The sequence below is a fragment of the Rhineura floridana genome, chromosome 17, assembly GCF_030035675.1.
Source record: "Rhineura floridana isolate rRhiFlo1 chromosome 17, rRhiFlo1.hap2, whole genome shotgun sequence".
In the NCBI taxonomy this organism is placed as follows: domain Eukaryota; kingdom Metazoa; phylum Chordata; class Lepidosauria; order Squamata; family Rhineuridae; genus Rhineura; species Rhineura floridana.
Genome location: NC_084496.1, coordinates 15331892 through 15356802, shown reverse-complemented (window position 1 = coordinate 15356802; position 24911 = coordinate 15331892). Strand labels below are relative to the sequence as shown.

The following is a 24911-nucleotide window of genomic DNA, read 5'->3' as shown; positions in this document are numbered from 1 at the left end:
GAGAAGGGGGCTGGCTCTCGGCTTCGCCCTCTGAGAGTTGCGAGAGGCCAGCCTGCTCTACCATGGGAACCTGTGGGGCGCCCAGCTGGGAAATGTCAGATGTAGCAGGTGGCGCCTTGACTGTGGGCGGTAGCAGGTGGCGCCTTGACTGTGGGTGGTGGAGTGGGCAGAGCTTGGAAAAGTTACTTTTTTGAACTACAACTCCCATCAGCCCAATCCAGTGGCCATGCTGGCTGGGGCTGATGTGAGTTATAGTTCAAAAAAGTAACTTTTCCAAGCTCTGGGAGTGGGGGGGTGCGTAACAGTTCAGTCTCCACAGGGGTGGACTCCTCCAGCCCTTGTTGCACTTCAGCTGGGGGGGGCAGAAGTGGGGGAAGTCAAAGTGTCAGCATCTGAGATGTGTGTGCTTTGAGGATTCTCCCTGCTGCTTTTCCTCTCCCCCTGCTCATCCTCCCAGTCCTCAATGTCAGAGTCTGGTGCCTCGAAGCCTCCCCTACCCACCTGGGTCACTACATTCTTTTACAATGATGGATTTTGGATATATCAATTTTATCAACCAGTATCCTACATAAATGCTAGAATTTTAGTAGGATAATTTGATTAAGTTGTATATCTGCTTTTTATTATTTTTACTGTATACATTCCAATTGCAATGGCTTGTGGCTAATGCAAATAAAGGATTTGATTTGATTTAACAGCCCGCCCCGTTTAAAAAAAGTACCTTTTAAAATTGTTCTTTTCAATTCACTAATGAATGCACAGCATACTAGGGCACATCCACACCATGCATTTAAAGCACATTCAACATACAATTGATGAATCCCACCGCAGAATCCTGAGAACTGTAGTTTGTTAAGAGTGGTGGGAACTATAACTGTGAGGAGGAAACTACACTTCCCAGGATTCTTTGGGGGAAGTCATGCACTTTAAATGCAAGTTGGATGTGCTTTAAATGTATTATGTGGATCTGCATTACTTCATAAACTTTGCCTGCATATAAATCATTTTAATTAAATTTTAAAAGGAAATAAGCTACGAAGTTTACTGAATAACCATGGGCTATGCACCATCTCTCAGCCTAATTTGCCCTCAGGGTGAAAACAACAGGGGGGGGACCATGATCACCCCAAGGAAGAAGGGCATATTTAAAATGTAGAGGAAATAATAAGTTACAACCATAGTGTGAAATCAGATACGTATCAAGACATAGTATGAAGAAATATTTATATAAGCATGAATGTCAAAGATGTTTATTATTTACACAACCTGTAAATATATTTATAGTGCAATACTATGCATGTTTACTCAGAAGCAAGTCCCAATGTATTCTATGGCGCTTACTCAGACAGGGAAGCATATGCAAGACTGCAATTTAGTGATAAGGAACTTCACTCACTCAATCCAAAATTCAGAATCATGCCATGTTAAGCTGTTTTGCAACTGTTTTATTCTTGTTTTATGGCTATTGGATTTTAAATGGCTTTATTTCTTGTTGTGAGCTGCCTTGGTTTCCAACCCTACCTCACAGGGTTGTTGGAAATATTCCATATACACATACTGGAGATGTAAAAAAACATACACCCCATATAATAGTTTATTGTCAAAACCAGTTGGCCATTGCAGAACTTTTTTTTTAAAGTACTAGTTTCCTGCCAAATAAAAGCAGTGACACTTAAGCAAGCCCTGCCTAACTGCTTAAAAAAAAAAGTATCGGAGGGGGAGAGAAAGATTTACAACACAATCCTTTGTTATGTTCACTCAAAACTCCCATTGATTTTCAGCACAATCCTAACCATGTCTACTCAAAAGTAAGTCTTACTGAATTCAGTGGGATTACCTGCCAGGTATGTGGAATTAGCATTGCAGCTTTACTCTCAGAAAAGCTTCATCTTGGGAAGGTTTTCACCTTCCCTCTTCAGCAGTCCAGTAAAAATTAAACTTGTTTGACTTCTTAATTATAAAAGTATAACACTGCAGCATTTTTAATTAAAACACTTTTTAAAACTTCAGTTCAAAATTTATTTGAAAGATAAAATGTATAATATGCCATTTTTGCAAGTAATTAAAAAAAACTTGCATGTACACTTTTTTGCCTACCAAGATCCTGCTGTGATTTTCTGTTGTAGTGCAATTCTATGCATGTTTACTCAGAAGCAAGTCCCAATCCTGTACAAGTACTCTTTATGCTGCTGAAAGCTATATATTTACTGAATCCCTGATGTGATACAAGCAGGAAAAGGAAACGATTGCCGGGGTGTGTGTGTCAACAAATCTTGTCAATCACAACCCTGACTTCACCTATTGGCTAAAAACCTGAAAGGGCAGGGATTGCAGCAGCCAGTACTAACAGAAGTTGCGGGGGGAGGAGTACTGACGGTTTGGTTTATATCTTTTGAACCAGAACACCTAGAAACCGCCCCCGGAGACTAATGAATCCTGAAGGTTTTCAAAGGGCTCTGGGGTTTTTTCCGGCTGACAGGACTGGCGCTCCTGTTGAAGCTCTGGTTGACCTGTGGAATACAGAGATGACCCGAGCTGTTGACACGATCACTCCTGTGCGCCCCCTCCTGTGTAGAGCTCATACAGCTCCTTGGTATACTCCAGAGCTGAGAGCGATGAAGCAAGATAGGAGGCGGCTTGAGCGGTGATGGAGGCGAACTCCCGACGGATGCAATTATGCGCTGGTTAGTGCCTCCACCAAGTTGTATGTAAGAGCGGTGAGGGCGGCAAAAAAACAACATTTTGCTGCCACTATCAATTTATCTCTTTGCCGCCCAGCGGAGCTTTTTAGAATTGTCCGCGGGCTACTTCAGTTAGGCCTGCAGGACACGGTAGAATCATCGGTGGCTCGCTGTAATGGATTTGCTGAGCACTTCCAGCATAAGATCTTATGCATCCGACGGAACCTAGACTCCCAATTTATAGCAGTTGACCCTAACGAGGTGTCCGGAGCACTGTCTTGTCATGCTTTATTGGATGAATTTCAGTTGGTTCAGCTCGAGGACGTGGACAAGGTGCTTGGACTGGTACGTGCAACGACTTCAATACTCGATCCGTGCCCCTCTTGGCTAATAAAATCTAGCAGGGAAGGAACAGTTGGCTGGGCCAAGGAAGTGATAAACGCCTCTTTACGAGAGGGAGTGGTCCCTGACTGTCTGAAAGAGGCGGTGGTGAGACCACTCCTGAAAAAATCTTCCTTGGACCCAGAAAATTTCAACAGCTACAGACCAGTAGCAAATGTTCCATTCCTGGGCAAGATCTTGGAACGTGTGGTTGCTGGCCAGCTCCAGGCACTATTGGATGAAACCGATTATCTAGATTCATTTCAGTCGGGCTTTTGGCCTGGTTTTGGCACTGAGATGGCCTTGGTCGCCCTGTATGATGACCTATGTTGGGAGAGGGACAGAGGGAGTGTAACTCTGTTGATTGTCCTTGATCTCTCAGCGGCTTTTGATACCATCGACCATGGTATCCTTCTGGGGAGGCTCGCGGAGTTGGGAGTTGGAGGTACTGCTCGGCTGTGGTTCCGCTCCTACTTGACGGGTCATCTCCAGAAGGTAGTGCTTGGGGAACATTGCTCGACTCCGTGGGTTCTCCAATGTGGAGTTCCGCAGGGGTCGGTTCTGTCTCCCATGCTTTTTAACATCTACATGAAGCTGTTGGGTGCGGTCATCAGGGGTTTTGGAGTGCATTGTCATCAGTACATTGATGACACGCAGCTCTACTTCTCCTTTTCATCTTCTTCAGGTGAGGCTATCGATGTGCTGAACCGTTGCCTGGCCGCGATAATGGACTGGATGAGAGCTAATAAACTGAGGCTCAATCCTGACAAGACTGAGATGCTGCTGGTGGATGGTTTCTCTGATCAGATGGTGGATACATACCCTATCCTGGATGGGGTTACACTCCCCCTAAAGGACCGGGTTCGGAGCTTGGGAGTCGTCTTAGACTCTTCCCTCTCACTTGAGGCTCAAGTAGCCTCGGTGGCACGGAATGCATTCTACCAACTTCGGTTGGTAGCCCAGCTATGTCCCTATCTGAATCAGGAGGACCTTACATCGGTGGTACATGCTCTGGTAACCTCGCGTTTGGATTACTGCAATGCGCTCTACGTTGGGCTGCCTTTGAAGACAGTTCGGAAGCTGCAGCTAGTGTAAAATGCGGCTGCCAGATTGCTGACAAGGACCAAGCAGTCCGAGCACATAACACCTGTTCTGGCACGCTTGCACTGGCTACCAATATGCTTCCAGGCCAGATTCAAAGTGTTGGTATTAACCTATAAAGCCTTATATGGCACGGGACCACGCTATCTGTTGGAACGCCTCTCCCGATACGAACCCGCCTGTTCACTACGTTCTGCTACGAAGGCCCTCCTCCGGGTTCCGACTCATAGGGAGGCCCGGAGGGTGATGACAAGATCTAGGGCCTTCTCAGTGGTGGCCCCCGAACTGTGGAACAGTCTTCCTGAGGAGGTGCGCCTGGCGCCGACACTGCTATCCTTTCGGCGCCAGGTTAAAACCTTCCTCTTTCCCAATGCATTTTTAACTTAAGTTATTGATTTCCTTTTGTTGTAACCAATTTTTGATTGTTTATTGTTATATGTTATATGTTTTTATTGTATTATATTGTGTATTTTACTATATTCTCTGTTGCTCACCGCCCAGAGAGCTTTTGCTAGTCGGGCGGTATATAAGTGTAATAAATAATAAATAATAATAATAAACGGTTTTTTTTTAAAAAATGAAAGCTAAGAGTCCAGAGATTAAGGTGACTCATGTGGAGACCTGGACAGGGCCCCAAAAAACCGGAGTCTCCCGGCAAACACCTGACACCTGACACCCCTAATTGGTAGGGAGTTCCACAGGGAAGGGCCTGCCACACTAAAGGCTTGGTCCTTGGTGAAGGCCAACCAAAAGTGCCCCATCAGAAGATCTCAGTGGTCAAGATGGAACATAGACAGTCAGGCAGTCCTTAAGGTACTTTGGGCCCAAGTTGTTTAGTTGTAATTCAAATTGTGAATTAACCCAAGCACCTTAAACCATGTAATTTTATTATGTATTATTGTTTTTCAAATAGCTGATTTTATGTTTTGATACAATTTTATGTCAGCTTTTTAATGCTTGCTTTTATCTGTATTTTTAATGAATATTTTATATTCTTTGTAAACTGTTTAGAGGTTTTCTGTCGAAAAGCAGTATATAAATTTTGTTAAATCAAAATGATAAATTAAAATAAGTGGTCAAACAACTGGAACACATGGGCTACAGTGAGGACTGTTGCAATCTTACCCCACACCCAGCCCTTTCTGCCACATGGAGCTCCGGTAGAGCAGGTGTGGGAACCTTTGGCCCTCCAGAGGATGCTGAACTACACCCCATCATCCCTGGCCATTGGTCATGCTTGCTAGGGCCCTTGCTGTAGAGAGTTAAAGAGCCACAAGGCCAGGGCTGTGCTTACATTTGTGGCTCAGCAAAAAAGAAGCCCACCCCCCCATGTGCTGCCAGGTTTTCTACATGGCCAGCCTACAATGGATTCACCTTGAGACACACTCACCTGTATAGGATTCCATTCTGTTTGCTGGCTAAGGGCAGCAACAGTATCAATAGAACTCAAATCCAGCACTCCAATTTCAGTCTCATTTAGCACTGTCACAATGCGCCCAAGGGAAACAATGTGGTAACTCTTCCAGCTCGTCAGTGGGCCCCAAACCTTTAAAAGAAAGAAAAAAAGCTGTCGATGAACATGATAGTTCACCCAACCACAAAACGTAACAGTCTAGAAAGTGCCAAAGAAGGGATAGGAAACCTAGTGCCTTCCAGATGTGGTGGGGACTCGCAACAACTCCTATCATCCCCAACCAGCAGGGCAAGCCAACAGTCAGGGCAGATGGAAGTTGGAGTCCAACAACATCTGGGTGGCACCATATTCAGCATCCCTGTGCTAGTGGGACCTACAACAAAGGACCTGCTAGTCCTACTCAAAGTAGAGCCATCGAAGGTAATAGACATGATGAACTTAGGCTCATTAATTTCAGAGGGTCTGCTCTGAGTAGGACTTAGCTGAATATAACCCAAAACGTTGACATGTCTCCGAATCTTACTAAGAGGAGACTCCAACCAGCCTGGGACATGAGCCTTATAGTGTTGTTCAGACCACTTGGTTGGAGGGTGATAAAGACACAAGTTTTCTCCCCCACCTCATGAGGCCTTTGCTTGGTGTGCTATATAACCCTAGAGGGCTTTCACCTTCAAACCTGTGCATTTTATAGCTGTATCGTATGGGAAAGCGATTCCAGAGAAGAAGAAAGGGAAAAGGTGTCCCTTTCTCTTTCCTTCCTCCTAAAACATCTGATCTGGCCAATTGTGGGGAGGGATATATCTTACCACCTGCTCATCATAGGGGCTGGTGATGATCGTAAACAATCCCTATACAGAGCACTTTTCCCCCTCACCTCTGAGTAGCTACAACCCACCTACCTATGTCTTGGGCATCTCACTTTTTTAAAAGGAAAAACAACACTTCATTTAACAGATGCTAATAACGTAGCATCAAATCAACAAGGATCACAGCCACACAAAATGAATAAAACAAGCAAGATACATGTTTTGATATTAAAACAGTGGTTACTCCTACCTGCAGGGCTGACCTAAGAAGCATTAATGGAATTTACATATTTCAAAATATATTATGAAAACTGCTAAGAATGTAAATGTGTCAATTATAAAAATACGCTCCTTACTTTTATTTTGTATTTTTATATGCCTTCTTTTTTAGAATTATTATTCATGATTATATTTTAAAAACTGCAATAAAAATATTCAAAACAAAACAAAACGGTCCCTCCTGCTCAAATAATTTCAGCGCCATGGCTGTCTTGTATTTTGAGAGTAGCAATATAGTTTTGCTAAAAATACCTGCTGCCTAAAGGATTATGCATGGCTTAGTACATTACAGAAGTAAGCATGCATCTCCCAGCTGAGCACAGCTGGGTGCATGCTAATTTTGATGGTAATTTCAATGGGCTGGAGAGGTCACTCTCTAAGGAATAAAAGAAAAACAGCTTTTTGACCCATGACATCAAATCATCCAATCAATCTTGCTGTTAAGATCGAAGTTGCTTTGATTTGTTCTGTGGTTGTAGTTTTTGCTCCTTTATGTGAACTGCCGCAGCCATTTTCAGAAATTGGCTGTTGGAGGCCTGTCAGAGTCCAGCCTTGCTGAGACCTGGAACCTTGAGTCTTGTCAGAGGAGGAGCAGGACCCCCCATTCGCAGATCACACTGCCAGGGACTCTGACGAGCCATCTGATTCAGACATCCCCACCTCAGGACTAGAAGTCTCCACAAGAGTTGCCTGGGTTCCTGGCCAACTCCCAGACCCTCCTTCTCATCCCAAGGGCCACAGGAGCAGACAGCCAGACAGTAGCTTCAGGGCTGCTGGTCAAGTGCCCAGCTAGCAGCACATGAAACTACTCAGGAGGAAGGAGAAGTGCATGTAAGTCAGGAATGAACAGAGCCTCCAGCTCCTATATAAGCTCTTAGTCTGAGCTGCTTCACTGCTGAAGTTCCAGTGCAAAGCCTCTCTGAACTGGAGTAACAAATACGGTCCCTAGGCTGGTTTCATTTCTTGACTGATTCCTTATGGGGAAGGAAGAACCAGGTAGTCTTCCTGATCATGACACACAATTTTGCTGGTGTGATCATGAGGCAGAGCGAGGAGACGATCTCAGCCAGCAGATGCTTGTGGCAGAGGACAGAGCTCTGTGTGCCACATGGCTTCCTATGCACTCCCTAAGCTAGCCTCCTGCCCTCAGGTGTGGTGGAAGATGCTGTCTCTGGTGCTGAAGTCAATTTCATCTACCCGTCTGGTCGGCTTCTATATGAGGAATGGGGAGGGGCGTGGGCTACCATCTTGTTCTTTGCCTCAGGCACCAAAATGTCCTGGCCCAGCCCTAATTATCTGATTACAGTCACAAAACTAAACCTCTCTTGATCCCTGGAACACACCTCCCAACCAAATCCCTGATTGATCTTCAAACACAGACACATACACAAAGTGCACACTCCAAATTTTGGTGCCCCTTCATCACCTGTGTGGGGTCCCTTCCCCACCAATCTCACACACCTCTTGCAGCCTCATCACCACCCACTGCCTGTGCTCGCTTATAAAAGCTACAGTTATAGAACAGTAAGATCTCTTTACCCCATATAAGCCCACTAGGCTGCTTCGATCTGCAAAACTGGGACTTTAACAAGTGCCAGGCAATGTTTATTCAGCTCTTGCAAAGAAACGATCCTTCACTATGGCAACAGCAGTTTGGAACTCCCTGCCCATTGGTATTAGGCAAGTGCCTTTGCGGTGCTGTTTTTGTCTCCTGCTAAAAAGTATTTATTTAAGGACATCTACCCAGATATTGGGGTGTGTGTGCAGAAATCAATCATCCCACTAGCCAGTGGAGGCTGGTGGCTCCATTGCCCCACTGACATGAAGCCACCAGCTTCCACTGCCACTAGCCATATAACAAACTGAAGCCGAAGGAACTTCGGTGGAATCAGGACTTTATTTTTCCCTTTCCAGCCTTCATAGCTACCTCCTTAGCTTTCTCTTTCAGTACAGCCAGCTGAGATGTGTTGAAACTGCCCACGGAGCCGAGGAGTTCCACAGTCTTGGCGAAGGTGCTGGCATCCATGCAGACCAATTCGTGAACTGACCAAAACATGTTGGCTTCTGATAATTTTATAATCTCATCTGAGGAAGGGGCTACGACTTTGGCACAATCTGGTATTGAATTAAAGAGATATTTGTGGAGAGGTTAATCATGGACACAAACTCCTTGACTAGAATGCTAAACAATTCCCTTTTCCTTGATTACAACCATATGGAGAGGAGAAAGACAGCATCCATCAACAGGCAGGTTAACACCATAGTGCAAATGTCTTATCTGGCACATCATGACCTCTATTTCTCTTGCCCCCACCCATCACCTTAATCTTCATCTTATGAAGGAGGTGTGAAAATTGGAGGGAGAAATATCAATAATTTAAGATATGCAGATGATACCATACTACTAGCAGAAACCAGGAATGATTTGAAACAAATGCTGATGAAAGTTAAAGAGGAAAGCACAAAAGCAGGACTACAGCTGAACGTCAAAAAGACTAAAGTAATAACAGAAGATTTATGTAACTTTACAGTTGACAATGAGGACATTGAACTTGTCAAGGATTATCAATACCTTGGCACAGTCATTAACCAAAATGGAGACAAGAAATTAGAAGAAGGCTAGGACTGGGTAGGACAGCAGTGAGAGAACTAGAAAAGGTCCTCAAATGCAAAGATGTATCACTGAACATTAAAGTCAGGATCATTCAGACCATGGTATTCCCGATCTCTATGTATGGATGTGAAAGTTGGACAGTGAAAACAGTGGGTAAGAGAAAAATCTACTCATTTGAAATGTGGTGTTGGAGGAGAGCTTTGCAGGTACCATGTACCGTGAAAAAGACAAATAATTGGGTGTTAGAACAAATTAAACCAGAACTATCACTATAAGCTAAAATGATGAAACTGAGGTTATCATACTTTGGACACACCATGAGAAGACATGATTCACTAGAAAAGACAATAATGCTGGGAAAAACAGAAGGAAGTAGAAAAAGAGGAAGGCCAAACAAGAGATGGATTGATTTCATAAAGGAAGCCACGGACCTAAACTTACAAGATCTGAACAGGGTGGTTCATGAGAGATGCTATTGGAGGTTGCTGATTCATAGGGTTGCCATAAGTCGTAGTCGACTTGGAGGCACATAACAACAACAACAACATTGCTCTGGATTCCAATAGGATTTAGATTGTAGCTATCACCTACAGTACTGTTTTTCAACCTTGCCCCCCCGATATTGTTGGACTACAACTCCCATCATCCTCAGACAGCATGATCAATGGTCAGAGATGACTGGAGTTGTAGTCTATCAACATATGGGGACCTAATGTTGAAGACTAGTGACTTAAACTGAATAGGTTAAGCTGAGATAGATTAGGTCAGGAATCTGAGTCAGTCAGTCAGATTTTATTACAGTCAATGACCCGTCAAAAAAGGTAAAATAGAACAGATACAAACAAATCTAGACACTTGTATCAATTTGCACTAAAACTACTAAAATTATACACTAAAACTACTAAAATACTATTACATAACAATTAAGGAGAGTGATGATGACCAAATACAAAACGTTTACACTGGCATATGTATAAAAACTTAGCGACAGATATCAGATGTAAGCTGTTATTACCAGACAAAAGCTTAGACGTCCAATGCTCTACAGAATTAGGGTACTCTTGGATAAAAGGTAAAATAAGTTGGTTCCTTTCCATGGAATATAGTGGGCAAACGAAAAGAACATGGGTAAGCGTCTCTACATATCCTTCACTGCACGGACATAGACGTTGCTCCAGAGGAACACCCTGAAATCTGCCCTCCAGAAGAGCCGACTCTAGACAGTTAAAGCGTGCCTTAGAGTAGGCCAAACGATATTTGGGGTTCGTAAGAGCCTCCAGATAGGGAGCATATTTTAAATGATGGAAACTCAAATTATAATGGATAGGGGAGCAGACTTTAGCTGCTGCTTGGATCGTAGCTTGTGTGTCAATGTCCTGAAGCTGGGTAATGATAATCTGTCTAGCCTTATTAAAAGCTTGGGAAGAAAGAAATTCAGTTGAAAGGCCCAAATAAGGAAGCTTAGCTGCCATGGATTTTTTCCAGGAGGAAAGGAAGTTGTCCTCCTCAAGGAGTGACAGATAGCCTGGCGGACAAACATAAGAATTTTAGCCCATAGATGAAAAGCCATAGACCACGCTTGGCATTCAACCGAACTTAGGCCGGCTTCCAATCTTAAGGCTGCATTCGGAACGCAGTTGGGAATTCCAAAGATTCGGCGCAGGAAGATAGATAGAACTGCTTCAACTGTGGAATTAAACGAGTATATCCATAGTTGGACCCCATATAATAGTTGGGGTAGAACTTTGGCTCTAAAAACCTGAATGGCTGCTGGTATAAATCGTCCTCCTTTACTATAATGATAACGTAGAATGGCCTGCGATGTTGTCCATGCCGTAGCAACTGCCGCACGAATGTGAGGCACCCACGAAAAGAGAGGAGTGGAATATCATCCCTAGGTATTTATATGAACTGACTTGCTCGATAGAATGGCCATTGATTTTCCATCTGGAAATCGAGCGGGATTTTGAGAACACTAAAATTTTGGTTTTGGTGAAGTTAATTGTTAGTGAGTTCTCTGCGCAATAATTCATAAAAACTCTAATCAGTCGTATAAGGCCTACTTTTGAAAAGGAAAGTAGGGCCGCATCATCTGCGTAAAGCAGGAGGGGGCATCTACTTCCTTTGATTTTGGGCGAATGAAGGTCCTGCTCAAGACAGTTGGAAGCCAGGTCGTTCAAAAAGAGATTAAAAAGAGGAGGAGCCAATACACATCCCTGTCTGACACCTTTTGACGTGGGGATTGAGTTGGAGAGATCCCCATTACGTCCACAGCGAACACGAATCGAGGTGTTCAGATGGAGATTGTATATCAGGAATAGGAGCCTTTTGTCAATAGAGGTTTTATCCAATTTGGCCCAAAGTAAGTCCCTCGGGATGGAATCAAACGCAGACTTCAGGTCAATAAACGCGACATAAAGACCACTCCCAACATGGTTCCTATATTTTTCGGCTAGGTGATGGAGGGTGAGACAGTGATCCATAACAGATCTGCCACTCCTAAATCCTGCCTGTTCGCATCCTAGTACATTTTCCCCTTCCATCCAATTTAACAATTTCCTCTTTAGATAGTTGGCATAAAGCTTTCCAATGATCGAAAGCAGACTTATTGGCCTATAGCTGGACGGCTCATCCCTAGGACCTTTTTTGAAGATGGGAACCACAATGGCTTCCTTCCAGGCTTGAGGGAAGTGTCCAGAGTTGTTAATCAATGTAAATAAATTGGCCAGAAGAGGTACCCACCAGGCTGAATGCTTTTTCAGGAGTTCTGGAGGAATATTATCTCCACCCGGGGCTTTAGCCGGCTTTAAATTATTAATCAGCTCCATAGTTTCTGACTGCGAGACCGGGGTCCAGATGGGAAGATTTCCATTGTCATCAGTAGGGAGGGCCTTTAAGGAAGTGTGACATGACTCCTTTTGTAGGTCAGTAAAGTACTGTTCCCAAACACACGGTAATATGTTACAGGGGGCAAGATTGTACGGTCTGGTAGAGCCGTTAACTAGTGACCAAAAGCTCTTAGAATTTTTGTCAATGGCTGCTTGTCTCAAAGTTTCCCATCCCTTTAAGGAGGCTTGCCATTTTTTGGAGGCTATAAGCGCTTTATACTTCCTTTTAATATTATAATACGCATCCGGCAAGCAATTAGCATTTTGCCGGCGAGGTCAGGAATCTGATACATAGAGACAAATACATGGAAGATTATTATTATTATTATTATTGAATTTATTAGTCGCCCATCTGGCTGGTTCACCAGCCACTCTGGGCGACGTACAGCATAAAAACAGTACATTAAACATTAAAATTTAAACAACAGTAAAAGCCTAGGCCGTTCCAAAAGCTTTTCTGAAGAGCCATGTCTTCAGGGTCTGGCGGAAGCTCATCAGAGAAGGGGCATGATGGAGATCATTTGGGAGAGAATTCCAAAGGGTGGGGGCCACTATTGAAAAAGCCCTCTCTCTGGTCCTCACCAGTCTAGCCATTTTAACCGGTGGGATCGAGAGAAGGTCTTCTGAGGCTGATCTTGTTGAGCGGCATCCCTGACAATGCTGGAGGCGCTCCTTCAGATAGATTGGTCCAGAACCGTATAGGGTTTTAAAGGTTAGAACCAACACCTTTAATTGGGTTCGGTAAGCAACCGGTAACCAATGCAACTCCTTCAATACAGGAGTGATGTGATCTTGTCGGCGGCTACCTTTAATCAGGCGAGCCGCTGCATTCTGTACCAGCTGCAACTTCCAGACCGTTTTCAAGGGTAACCCCACGTAGAGCGCATTACAGTAGTCTAGGCGAGAGGTGACCAGGGCATGTACTACTGGTGGGAGCAGATGATTGGGGAGGTAGGGGCGCAGCTGCCGTGTCAGATGGAGTTGATACAGCGCCGCTCGTCTCACGGCCGAAACTTGAGGCTCCATGGACAGCTGGGAGTCAAGAATGACCCCCAGGCTGCGAACTTGGTCTTTCAGGGGCAACCGTACCCCATTAAGCACAATGTCCACATCCCCCAACCTTCCCTTGTCACCCACCAATAGTACCTCGGTCTTGTCCGGGTTCAGCTTCAGCCTATTCCTTCCCATCCAGCCACTCACCGCCTCCAGACATTTGGACATGGTTTCAACAGCCAGCCTTGGTGGAGATTTAAATGAGAGATAGAGCTGCGTGTCATCCGCATATTGATGACACTGCAGCCCAAATCTCCTGATGATTGCCCCCAGCGGCTTTATATAGATGTTAAACAGCATCGGGGAGAGGATGGAACCCTGTGGCACCCCACAAGTGAGAGGCCAGGGATCCGAAACCTCCTCCTCCAATGCTATTCTTTGGTACCTACTGAAGAGGAAGGAACGGAACCACTGCCATACAGTGCCCCCGATACCCAACCCCCTCAGGCGGTCCAAGAGGATACCGTGGTCAACGGTATCAAAAGCCGCTGAGAGATCGAGGAGGACAAGGAAGGTGCATTCGCCCCTATCCCATGCCCTCCTCATATCATCTACCAAGGCGACCAAGGCTGTTTCAGTCCCATGTCCAGGCCTGAAGCCCGATTGAAATGGATCCAGATAATCCGCTTCCTCCAAGTGCGCCTGCAACTGTTTAGCCACCACCCGTTCTACCGCCTTGCTTAAGAATGGCAGATTTGAGACTGGGCGGTAGTTATTCAGATCTTGGGGGTCCAAGGAGGACTTCTTCAAGATAAGGCTATCAATGGCTACTAGCCATGATGGCTATGCTCTGCCTCCACGGTTGGAGGCAGCATGCTTCTAAATACCAGTTGCTGGAAACTGCAGGAAGGGAGGGTGCTGTTGTGCTCAGGTCCTGCTTTCAGGCTTCCCATCGGCATCTGGCTGGCCGCTATGAGAACAGGATGCTGGACTAGATGAGCCATTGGTCTGATCCAGCTTCAAGGCTCTTCTTAGGAATGGAGAATGTCAGGCCCAGGAGCCAAATGCTGCCTTCCAGGCTCCTCTGTCTGGCCTTTGGAACTCTCCCCAGGCCACACACTCTCCCTAGCCATCTCCTATCTCCCCAAGCCATATTTTTCATTGGCCTTGCTTCACACCCTCCTTGAGTGTTTTTGCCCAATTAGCACATGTCCTTGAACTCTAATAATGCTTCTTGCTTGCCTGGGTGGAGAATAGGAAAGGGTGTGTGAGTGTATGTAGAAACTAGCCTACTGTGCAAACGTAATATTTGCATTTATTGCTCCACCCATTTTTGCCTCTGGCCCTGTCTATCACTGGCACGTGGCCCCCAGAACATTGCCCAGAAGGCAATGCAGCCTCAAGCTGAAAAAGGTTCCCCAGTCCTGTTCTAAGCACTAGTGCTTAATGGGATGCCTTTAAAAAAAAAATTGTCCAAGCCCTTACAAAAGTGTTGCTTTGCAATTTTACCTAAAAGTTAAAGCAATTTTGGATTTGGCCCTCTCCTGCAATCAAGTAGAACATCACAGATGCTGGTGAGTCACTGAGCTCCCTCTGCTAGGCAAATTACAGTGAGGATGTACCAAACAGATATGTACTTGGAACGGAAGCAAAAGGAAGGATTTACTTCAATCAAATAGAACTACAGAAGTCGGCAAAACATTCTAACAAGATTGTGTCTGCTGAGCCAATGGAGGGAGGCTCCAGGAAAGTCACAGTAAATCTGGCTTTATACTAGCAGAATCCATTCATCACCTGTCATAATGGAACAGCTTCACAGTTTTAAAAGCAAACGGGCAGGTGGGATTTTCCCCGCAGTCTCTCTTTCATGTAAATAGTGGTCATGCAGAGGTTGGGATGGGCAAATCTGCCAGTGCTGGTTTCTCTCAGTTTCTAATTTTTACACTCTTCAGTTCCCATCATTTCCATATCGCTTTGCGATTTTTTTAAAAAAAACCCCAAGTCCTCATGAAAATTCATCAGCACTTTAGTGTGAATTTCTCCTATGATACACATCTTTGTATGCAATTTTGCCTAAGATGCACATTTTTGCTATTTTCACTATGCATTTGTATATGCATTTTTATGCACATTTTGTCTTTGTATGTGCTTTTTTATACACATTATTTGTCTGGAGAACTGCATTGCAAAATTTGGGGAAGTGTGAATTTAGAAGGATAGCTGTGTTTCAGGCTGCATTTTGTTTTGGGAAGTGCAAATTAGGTAGGTTCGCCTAGACATGCAAACTGAATCAAATTTCTCCCCCATCCCTATGCAGAGAACAGTACAGAGAAATGCTCACTTCTGTACATACAACTGTATTTTGCCCTGGAAAAAAACAAATCTATTTCATATTCTATTCTAGATCAGGGTGGCTAACCTTTTTTGGCCTGATACTTGGCCAACCCTCAGGGAGGGGTATGTCAACAGTGGGCACAGATATCACACATACAGAGAGAGAGAGAGAGACCCCTCCAGCTAATCCCTGCATATCAACTGAGGGGGGGTTGTTGTTGCCCCCTCACTGCTCATTAAATTTCTTGTTATTTATATGTATTATTATTATTATTATTTGATTTATATCCCGCCCTCCTCCCAGCAGGACTCAGGGTGGCAATAATATGTATTATTATTACCTTTCCTTCCAGGAAACTCAAGGTGGCACACTTTGTTCTTCACCTTCCCATTCTATCCTCCCAACAACCCTGTGAGGTAGGTTAGGCTGAGGGCAATACTTCCTGGCTGAGTGGGGATTTGAACCCTGGTCTCCCAGGTGCTAGTCCAACACTCTAACCTCTACACCACACCGTTTGATGACTGAAGAGCAGGTGAAATGCATCCCCATCAGTATGCTGGGCTTTGCCTATACCAGCACTGTGTCTATTTTATTTTTTTATTTCTTTCTGTTCCAAGGCCAGGAAAATTTGCTTAATTGGGTGGAGGGAGCAGGTGAGGTCCTCAAATTGTGACTTATCCTGGCCATCCTGCTCTACAGGGATACTGAAGATGCACCTCTTTACACTGGCCTTCGACACCTGAGAGGTATATTTTTAAGACCTCACCCTATTTCCTATGATGTTGTTTAGATTGTTTTTAGCTGTTTTTAAGTATGTGTTTAAAGTTGTTGTAACCTACCCTGGGACCTTTGCGTGAAGGGCAGATAATGAATTCTAATTCTAATTAATAAGAAGAAGAAGAAGAAGAAGAAGAAGAAGAAGAAGAAGAAGAAGAAGAAGAAGAAGAAGAAGAAGAAGAAGAAGAAGATCATGTCTTGCCCCACCCCTCTGCCTGGGCCATATCAGGAGGAGCTGCAGACTGAGAGGTACTGCTGCTGGGGTGAGACTGCTGGGACCATCAAGGGACAAGCATTTCCATCTGCCTTGCCCCACCCCTCTGCCTGGGCCTTATCAGGAAGAGCTGCAGACTGAGACATGCTGCTGCAGGGATGGGACTGTGCTGGGACCATCAAGGGGCATGCTTTTCCACCTGCTTTGCCCCCCACCCCTGCTCTTAGTGACATTTTTCTGGGGACTGCCCTTTACCAGGAAGATTAATGCTTTTGGTTTACTGCTCCTGTTTTTTTAGAGATGTTAGGACTTTGTTAGTTTGATTTTTTTTTTTGTAAATTGTATTGTTTTTATTTGCATTTTGTATTTGTATTTTTATTTGTGTGTAAGCCGCCTTGGGGGCCTATTTGGCCGAAGAAATAAAACGTAACATAACATAACATAACAATAAAAATTCAGGTAAATTTGAAGCAAGTACATTTATTACAAGTTTAGTTCCATCTCCTGCCATTGGTGTGTGTTCAGCGATGGTTGTTCACATATTCAAGCCACCACCTGATGCTTAGAGTCATCAAGGGATGAACATGGATATGCACACCAGCTCTTAGCCTAAGCATTGGTGAGTGTTGGTAGGAATGGGCAAATATGGAATATTGGCGAAACCTTTCAGTCCCTATTTCTGAAATTTGGACCCCTATTCACAGAGCTACAATTCCCAGATTGATTTAACAATAAACCCCTCTTCCCAGGGAACTCAGAGAACTGTAGCTCTGTGAGGGGAATAGGAATCTCCTAACAACTCTCAGTGTCCGTAGCAAACCACAGCTTCCAGGATTCTTTGGGGAAAGCCATGACTGTTTAAAGTGGTATGATACTGTGTAATACTGGATATTAAGTGTATTGGGCAGATGGGGCCTTCACTGAATGGTGAAGGTGGTAGCCAGAGCTTGGAAAAGTTACTTTTTTTGAATTACAATTCCCATCAGCCCTAGCCAGGAAGGCCACTGGATTGGGCTGATGGGCATTGTAGTTCAAAAAAGTAACTTTTCCAAGCTCTGGTAGCTCAGTGGTAGAGCACATGCTTTGTATGCTCAGGGTCCCAGCTTCACTCTCCAGCATCTCCAAGTAGACATGGGAAAGACCCTTGTCTGGAGAGAGCCCTGTCCAATCAGAATAGACCATACTGGGCCAGTTATCCAAGTAGTCTGACCTGGTATAAGGCAGTTCCCAGTGAGTTCTCTGTGGCATTTGCAATGTACCAGCCTTCCTGCTGCCTTGTCCCTTCCACTCCCAGTAAACAAAGTGAGCCTCCTGCTGGGAGGCTACTACAGCAGCTACACTTATGTGTACACCTGACAAGCCACTTCTGCTTGCTGCCCATTTTGTTTTATGAAACACTATAATATAAATATGCATTGAGACAGACGAACAAAGCCAAACAAGGAGGCAATTTGGTATAAACAACAAAGGCAATAATGCATTTTGCTTACCAGGAGTTAAATCAGGTGCTGTAATTGGGATGCTAGAGTTGTGAACAGATTCAAATCTAGCCATCAGCAGCTCCTCAGTTGGTGGAACTGGCCCAGTCATCTTTGATGCTATTTCTGAGATGATATCAGGAAACTTTAATGAGGTGGAGGGATAAAACAAAAATGATTATTGTCATGCAAAGTATACGCGCCTGACATGCGGGATTCTATGCAACTATTCAAGGTGTAGGAGCCTTGTCCTCTTTTTCATTTGGCTACCCTAGCTAGGGATACACTGCAACATTTTGTTGCAGATCACCCATGTCACGATTAATAGCCATTGATAGATCTCTCCTCCTCTATTAAGTTGTCTGATGTCCTTTTAATGTCACCTCAGTTGTCATCACCATAGCCTGATTCAGCAAATTCCACAAATTAAAGATGTGCTGTGCAAACCAACAAATCCTTTTGTCTGTCCTGAATCTGTTGCCTGCTAATTTTGCTGGGTGACTCCAAGTCCTAATGCAGTGCAAGAGGGAGAAAAAATTACCTATATCCACTTTCTCTGCACCATGCATCATTTTATTAAAAAAATAAGACAAGTATTTTGTCTTCCAAGGCACAGATTGTATCTTGCAAGGGCCCTGGATACTAATAATCTGCACATTCTCTGAATGAGGATCCTTATGAAGCCAAAACAGCACAATCCACACACACATGGGGAGGGGAGGGGGGAAGATATCAGGGAAAGTATCAGCAGGCTTGGGGGAACCCAAAGGATTGGAGAAGTTCAGAAAAAAACTCTTAAGGCTAAAAACAGCCCACTGAGGACAGAGCTTGCTCTGTGGGCACAGAACGCTGACTGACTGTTGGAGAGTGGAGACTAGAGGGGAGTGGGAATAGAAACACGGGAAGCTGTTTTATACTGCGTCAAACATCTGGTCCACTTAGCTCAGTATTGTGTACACTGACTGGAAGCAGCTCTCCAGCATTTTAGGCAGGGTACTCTCTGAGACCTACCTGAAGATTATGGGAATTGAACTTGAGACCTTGTGTATGCAAAACAGAGACTCTGCCACTGGGCTACAGCCCTTCCCTGAATGAAATGGAGTATCCTGGAAAAGGGCATCATTGGCTAGCTGGGATTCAGAGCACATCAATATATTCATGGTCTCACGTCAATATATGCCAGCATATATGTTGAAGTACACCCATTTTAAGGAGAATTACACTCACTTCAGCAAAATATTTGACAATACCTTTTCAACAAGGATGTTTAATTCAGCTTTTGGCAAAAGGGCTATGAAAGGTCCAGCATCCTGCGTTGTTTCAGCTGTCCAGTTTCTTGGGGAACTGGAAATATGTTTTGGAATATGATGTGATTAAAGAAATCCCAGAACATGCCACAATACCAAAATAAATTATGTAGCAAAAGGTACAGATAAAATGCATATTCTGGAACATACAAAAATGCCTTTTTATTGCTTTCTTTTCACACAATGTTTAAAAACTGTTACTTAGCCCTGTGTTCAGCAGACACGAGTTCCCCACCTGCATATTCTGCATTACATAGGGCTCTTCTGTGCCCTGAAAAAATGTGTTTTTTTTCCAATTTGACGGCAAGTTGCCTTAAAGAAAGTGACTGAGTTTAATGTGAAAGCACTTTGTCATTAATGGTTATATTGTGTGTTGTTAAATGAAAACAACAGAATTAAGAAAAAGAGGCACACTGATTTATATGCCACTACAGCAAAATTCAAAGCAAAACCCCCACAGATTATTCTCTTACCCATGCAATTCGGTAAGTCTGTGCTTAATTTCCATCTTCTGATCATAGCTGAGATGACGGCATAGCCTGAATTGGTGAAGGGCTGTGGCCAATGTTTCCAGTGTTATTCCCTTGCAAATTAATGCTGGGGGTAGATGGCAAATGAGATTTCCAAGCAAGTCAATGTCATATTCGTCGACAACCAAGCCATTCTAAAATAAAAATGCATTATATTGGGGAAAATTGCTTTGCAAGAATGTGTGTATATTTAGCAAAATTGCATACGAAAATGTGTGTATTGGGAGAAATTTGCTAATGAATTTTCATGAGGAGTGTTTTTAAAAAATGGAAACTGATATGCAAATGTGGAGAACTGAACTTAATATTGGAAAAATTATAAACTGATAGAAACTGAAAGAGACAGATTTGCCTATTCCAGTATATGAATATATACTCCCTGCTGCAAGGCTATTCTTTTAGCAGAAATGTAAGTCACACATCTTTTCACTATATGGGGATGGGGGTACAAATGTAGATGGTTACTGTAAATGCATCTCTCACAGCTGCTATTAGAGCACAGGAAAATATTTCCATCTGGAAGTATGCATAAGTGTATGACACAGAGATGGCGGAGAAATTTAGTTTGCTTCTAATTTTAATGCAAACTTAACTTACATTTCTCAAAACATGTGAACAAAAACACAACTATCCTTTGAAATTCATACTTCTCTGAAGTTTGTGATGTAATTTTCCAACCAAATAACGTGTACAAAAATGCATATGTTAGGGGCAAGTATACCTACAAATGCATATGTTAGTGAAAACAACACAAAATACATTATATTAGGGGAAATTGTTTGCCAAAGTATCTATATTAGGCAAAATTGCATACAAAAGAGGAAATAGGAGAAATGTGCATGAAAACACTGACAAATTGGTTTAAAATGCAAATTGATGCAGAAATGTGAAAAACTGACGTTTGGAAAAATGAGGAACCAAAATTAACAGATTTGTCCATTTCTAATTACACGTTATTTGGGTTTGTTCTTCTCTTCTCCTTGAGAAGTAGGTATGTTTCATTAGCAAACTCTGTTTTTTAAAATTTGCAGGGGTATGGGTATAGGAAATTGTAGGAGGTCACTTTCTACTGTATGATCCTGCCCATATTTTAAAATCTTCCTTGGAAGCCCTATTCCATGTTCCCTGGGGTATGCATGGGTGCTACTTGGTTACTTTGGTACAGGGTAGCAATGGGCGAATTAGTCTATTTTTGGTCCAGGTCAATTTAACATGTATTTATTCATAAGTCTGTTCCGTCTCATGTCTGTTTTAATCTGCAAATTATTATTTTTTTAAAAAAATCTGCATGAAAATTCATATTTAAATACTTTTTATATACATTTATTGCCAGGCATGAATTACTAAACATATTTTATCTTGAAATATGTATGTTTAATGCACTTTGGTTTGTTTTTTTGAAGTGCCAAATCGCAAAATTTGGAGAAGTGTGAAATCCAAAGGATAATTATGTTTAGATCTGCACATTAGTGAGTATCAGCACCAGAATTAACAGAAATCAAACGCCACAAGTATCCTGAGCACAGGGCTTTGAAAACAATGGCATCAAGACTTTGGAACTTCCTTTCCATTTCACTGCTTTGCTGCAAGCATTCTGATGCTGGGCTATGTCTGTACTCTTCCAGAGAGCTTTTGGGTCTTCCTGAGCATATGGGTTTATTATTCCTGGCTATATTGTTGAGTTCTGTTTGCCAAATTTCTTTACAGGTTTCTCGTCTGAGTTGATTGTTTTGTATATATAATGCTTTTAAAACTGTTTAGTATTCTGTTGCTCGTTACAAATTTGTAGAGCCTGTTTGGATCCCAAAGTGGGACATATTGCATCAAATAGAATTTTTATTTGTTACCAGGCAGTCTTGTACTTTTTGCAGAATTGCTTTTTTCTTCTGCACATTCAAAATAAGATGATCCAGTTCGACCTTCCCTAGGCTGGTCACAAAAGAGACACAGAGAGATCCTGTAATGGATTCCAGATACTCAGCACTAGAGGAAAGATTTACAATGTCAGTTTTGTGTAGAGAAAACTAGGATCTTTATGGAACTACATACAAAATGGATGAGGAAAGGGGTAAATTATTCATCAGTGTATCCTGCCTTTCCTCTAAAGATTGCTGTGTGTGGCATACAAGGGGGTTCTTACAGCCCAGGGATGGGGGACCTGTGGTTCTCCTGATGTTGTTGGACTTCAGCTTCCACCATCCCTGACCATTGGCCGTGCTGGCTGGGAATGGTGGTAGCTGGAATCCAACAACACCTGGAGTGCCACAGGTTCCCCATCCCTGATGTATTAGATTGTATGTAGCGTCACAACAGAGAGCAGAAATGCATTTTTCTTTACTTCTGTTCTCTGCCTACCCAGAAGCCTACATGAATCGTTTAAGGTGTAGGACAGATGTGGGTTATGAGCCCAACTTTATTTTTCTCATAAATGCAGAGCAGCCATTGCTTCTTTATCTCAGAATCTGAGATGTGTAACCTAAAATCCTTAGCATCTGAGAGGACTAAATCTACAAACTGACCCCTTGCCTACAACATACAGCCTATGTTTCATACTTTTTTTGTTTATTATTCCCACCACCACTTTGTGTAACATTTTGCTGATAAAGAGTTGCAACAGTTTTATGACATTTTGGTTGGTCCTAAGAAAGCTATTGCCCAACTATAGATCTGGGTTTTTCCCCACATTATGAACCAACAAGACTACCTTTGTTGTTTATTAAAATAGTTATGTGTGTGGGGGAGGGAATTATGGAAAAAAAATAGAAGAAAGAACTTACGGCAGCACCAATAAGAGGTAGGGAGGTACAGATGCATTGGAGATTATCCAAAATTTCCAAGCCAAACAATTGATCTGCAAAGAAGACATCATTAAATTTTAGACATTTGTGAATGCAGAGGAACAGTAAAAAAGCAGCAGCAACAGCTATAACTTGGATGGTTTATTTGTCTGCAAAATATCTGTAATTTCAATCTGTTCCCTTGCCAGTTTCACTCTAAGTATTCAGGCTGCAATCCTATACCTATTTACCAAGAGTAAACCCCACTGCACTCAGAAGGACTTATGTCTGAGTAGATACGTATAAAATTGGACAGTCAACATCTACACCAGTCTTCCCCAAACTGGTACCCTCCAAATGTACATTGCTCACATAGGTTTATTAATTTAAATGAGTCTACTCTGAGTAGGACTTAGTTGAATACAAGTTCATGTAACATAACATCATACCCACATAACAGCATGTAACGCCACATCCACATAATTGTAATATAAAACCACATAGAGGATGCGTGAAGTGCAGGATGACTGGAGGAAGACTAATGTTGTCCCTGTCTTCAAAAAGGAGGAACCTGGGAACTGCAGACCAGACAACTTGACATCAATCCCTGGGTAAATTCTGGAGCAGATTATAAAGTGGTCAGTCTATAAGAAGCCTGAAAACAATGCAGTGATTACTAGAAGCCAACATGGATTTATCAAGGACAAATCCTGCCAGGCTAATCTTATCTCATTTTTTGATTGGGTAACCTCCCTGGTAGACTGTGGGAATGCTGTGGACAAAACATATCTTGACTTCAGCAAAGCTTTTGTCAAAGAGCCCCATTATATTCTGATTAGCAAAATGTGGCTGGATGGAACTATAAGTCTGCTTTTATTATTTTTAAAGTGTTTTTAGTGCTTTTGTTTGCCGTCCTGGGCTCCTACTGGAAGAGAGGGTGGGATATAAATCTAATAAATAAATAAATTATAACATAACACCACACCCACACATCAACATAATGCAACATAATACCACATCCACATAACATGGCATAACACCACATCCACACATTCACATAACATAACAGCACATAACACCATATCTACAAATCAACATAACAACACCATAATGTACCATAACACAATACCACTTCCATGCATCCATATAATAAATACTTCACAGGGAGCACTGTTACAGCTTCAATTACCAATTTCCATAGTAAATCACCTGATCTGCTTAGGGTGCTTCCAGATGGATATACTGCATATTGTGGAATCAGTGCTCCTCATGCATGCATGTTTTTCCAGCATCCACATGACATTGTTCACATCAAAATGCCAAGCCATATCCTTCCCCCGCCCTACATTTAATCCAGATTTATCCTTTCAGGGGAATTCCAATAAGTTTTTTTTAAAAAACTGTTGCCAATTACCAGTTTGCAATTTCTCAGTGATCCACTTGCAAATTAAACCCATCTGGAAGCACCCTTAGACTAGTGTGCAAAATCAAAACTTGGCTATCCAAATTTTTGCACTCCTCCTAATGTTGCAATACAGTTCTTGGCAATTTAAACATACCAAATCACATACTTAAATATATATTTTGAAAGAAAACAAACATTTAAATATTATTTTGGGAAGGTATTTTTTTAATGGATTAATGCAGAAATGTAACAGAAGTGTATTATGGGTTTGAGAGAGTAGTATTGATCTGAAATAGACAGATCATCCTCCCATCTCCTAGCCCCTTAATAGAGCTTCTGTTCCACAGAAAACAGACATAGTTATGTTATGAATATCATAACACACATCCACAAAATTCATTTTACCTGATATGGTGACAGCAAGTGAAGATTCTTTTCAAAAACTTTGAAAATGTTTAAAAAAGAGATGGTGGTCATACTCTCAATCTGCCAGCATGTTACTCCTTTCACCAGCTGGCTGATGCTGATTTGAAGAAAACAAATATAGTTAAGCATTTATATGATCTAGCATGAAAGAGATCCTAACTTGGCCACCTCTTACAGGGCAATCTATGTATGTCTACTCAGAAGTAAGTACCATAGTGTTCAATGGGCTTACTCCTTAATGTGTGTTTAGGGATACCTCCACACTGTCACAATTTTGTGGGAGGGATTCAAGTTCATGCCGTAAATGTCACCCTCACACAACAACTCCACTTAAAAAAATAAATTGACTTTTTGTGTTTGGAAAGTGATGGTGAAATGCCCTGAAAGTGTGGGATGAACAAATGATTTATAAACACCCTGCAAGGAAATCAGGATAAATGCAGGGTCATTTTGGTAACTTCCCCACCAGCAAATTAGAATAAATGCTCAATAAAGACAGGATATA

General features: G+C 42.7%; 1 protein-coding gene across 1 annotated transcript in view; it reads right to left on the bottom strand.

The window, feature by feature from the left end:
- The window catches only part of OTOA (otoancorin), a 92903-nt gene that overhangs the window by 27613 nt on the left and 40379 nt on the right, over positions 1-24911 (bottom strand). Inside the window, exons 17-24 of the mRNA XM_061600305.1 lie at positions 24386-24503; positions 22576-22649; positions 21646-21781; positions 19742-19932; positions 19212-19305; positions 17974-18106; positions 8590-8777; positions 5554-5709 (exon numbers count right to left, since the gene is read on the bottom strand). Of these exons, the coding sequence (XP_061456289.1) occupies positions 5554-5709; positions 8590-8777; positions 17974-18106; positions 19212-19305; positions 19742-19932; positions 21646-21781; positions 22576-22649; positions 24386-24503 (1090 nt within the window). The remainder of the gene's footprint in view (positions 1-5553; positions 5710-8589; positions 8778-17973; positions 18107-19211; positions 19306-19741; positions 19933-21645; positions 21782-22575; positions 22650-24385; positions 24504-24911) is intronic.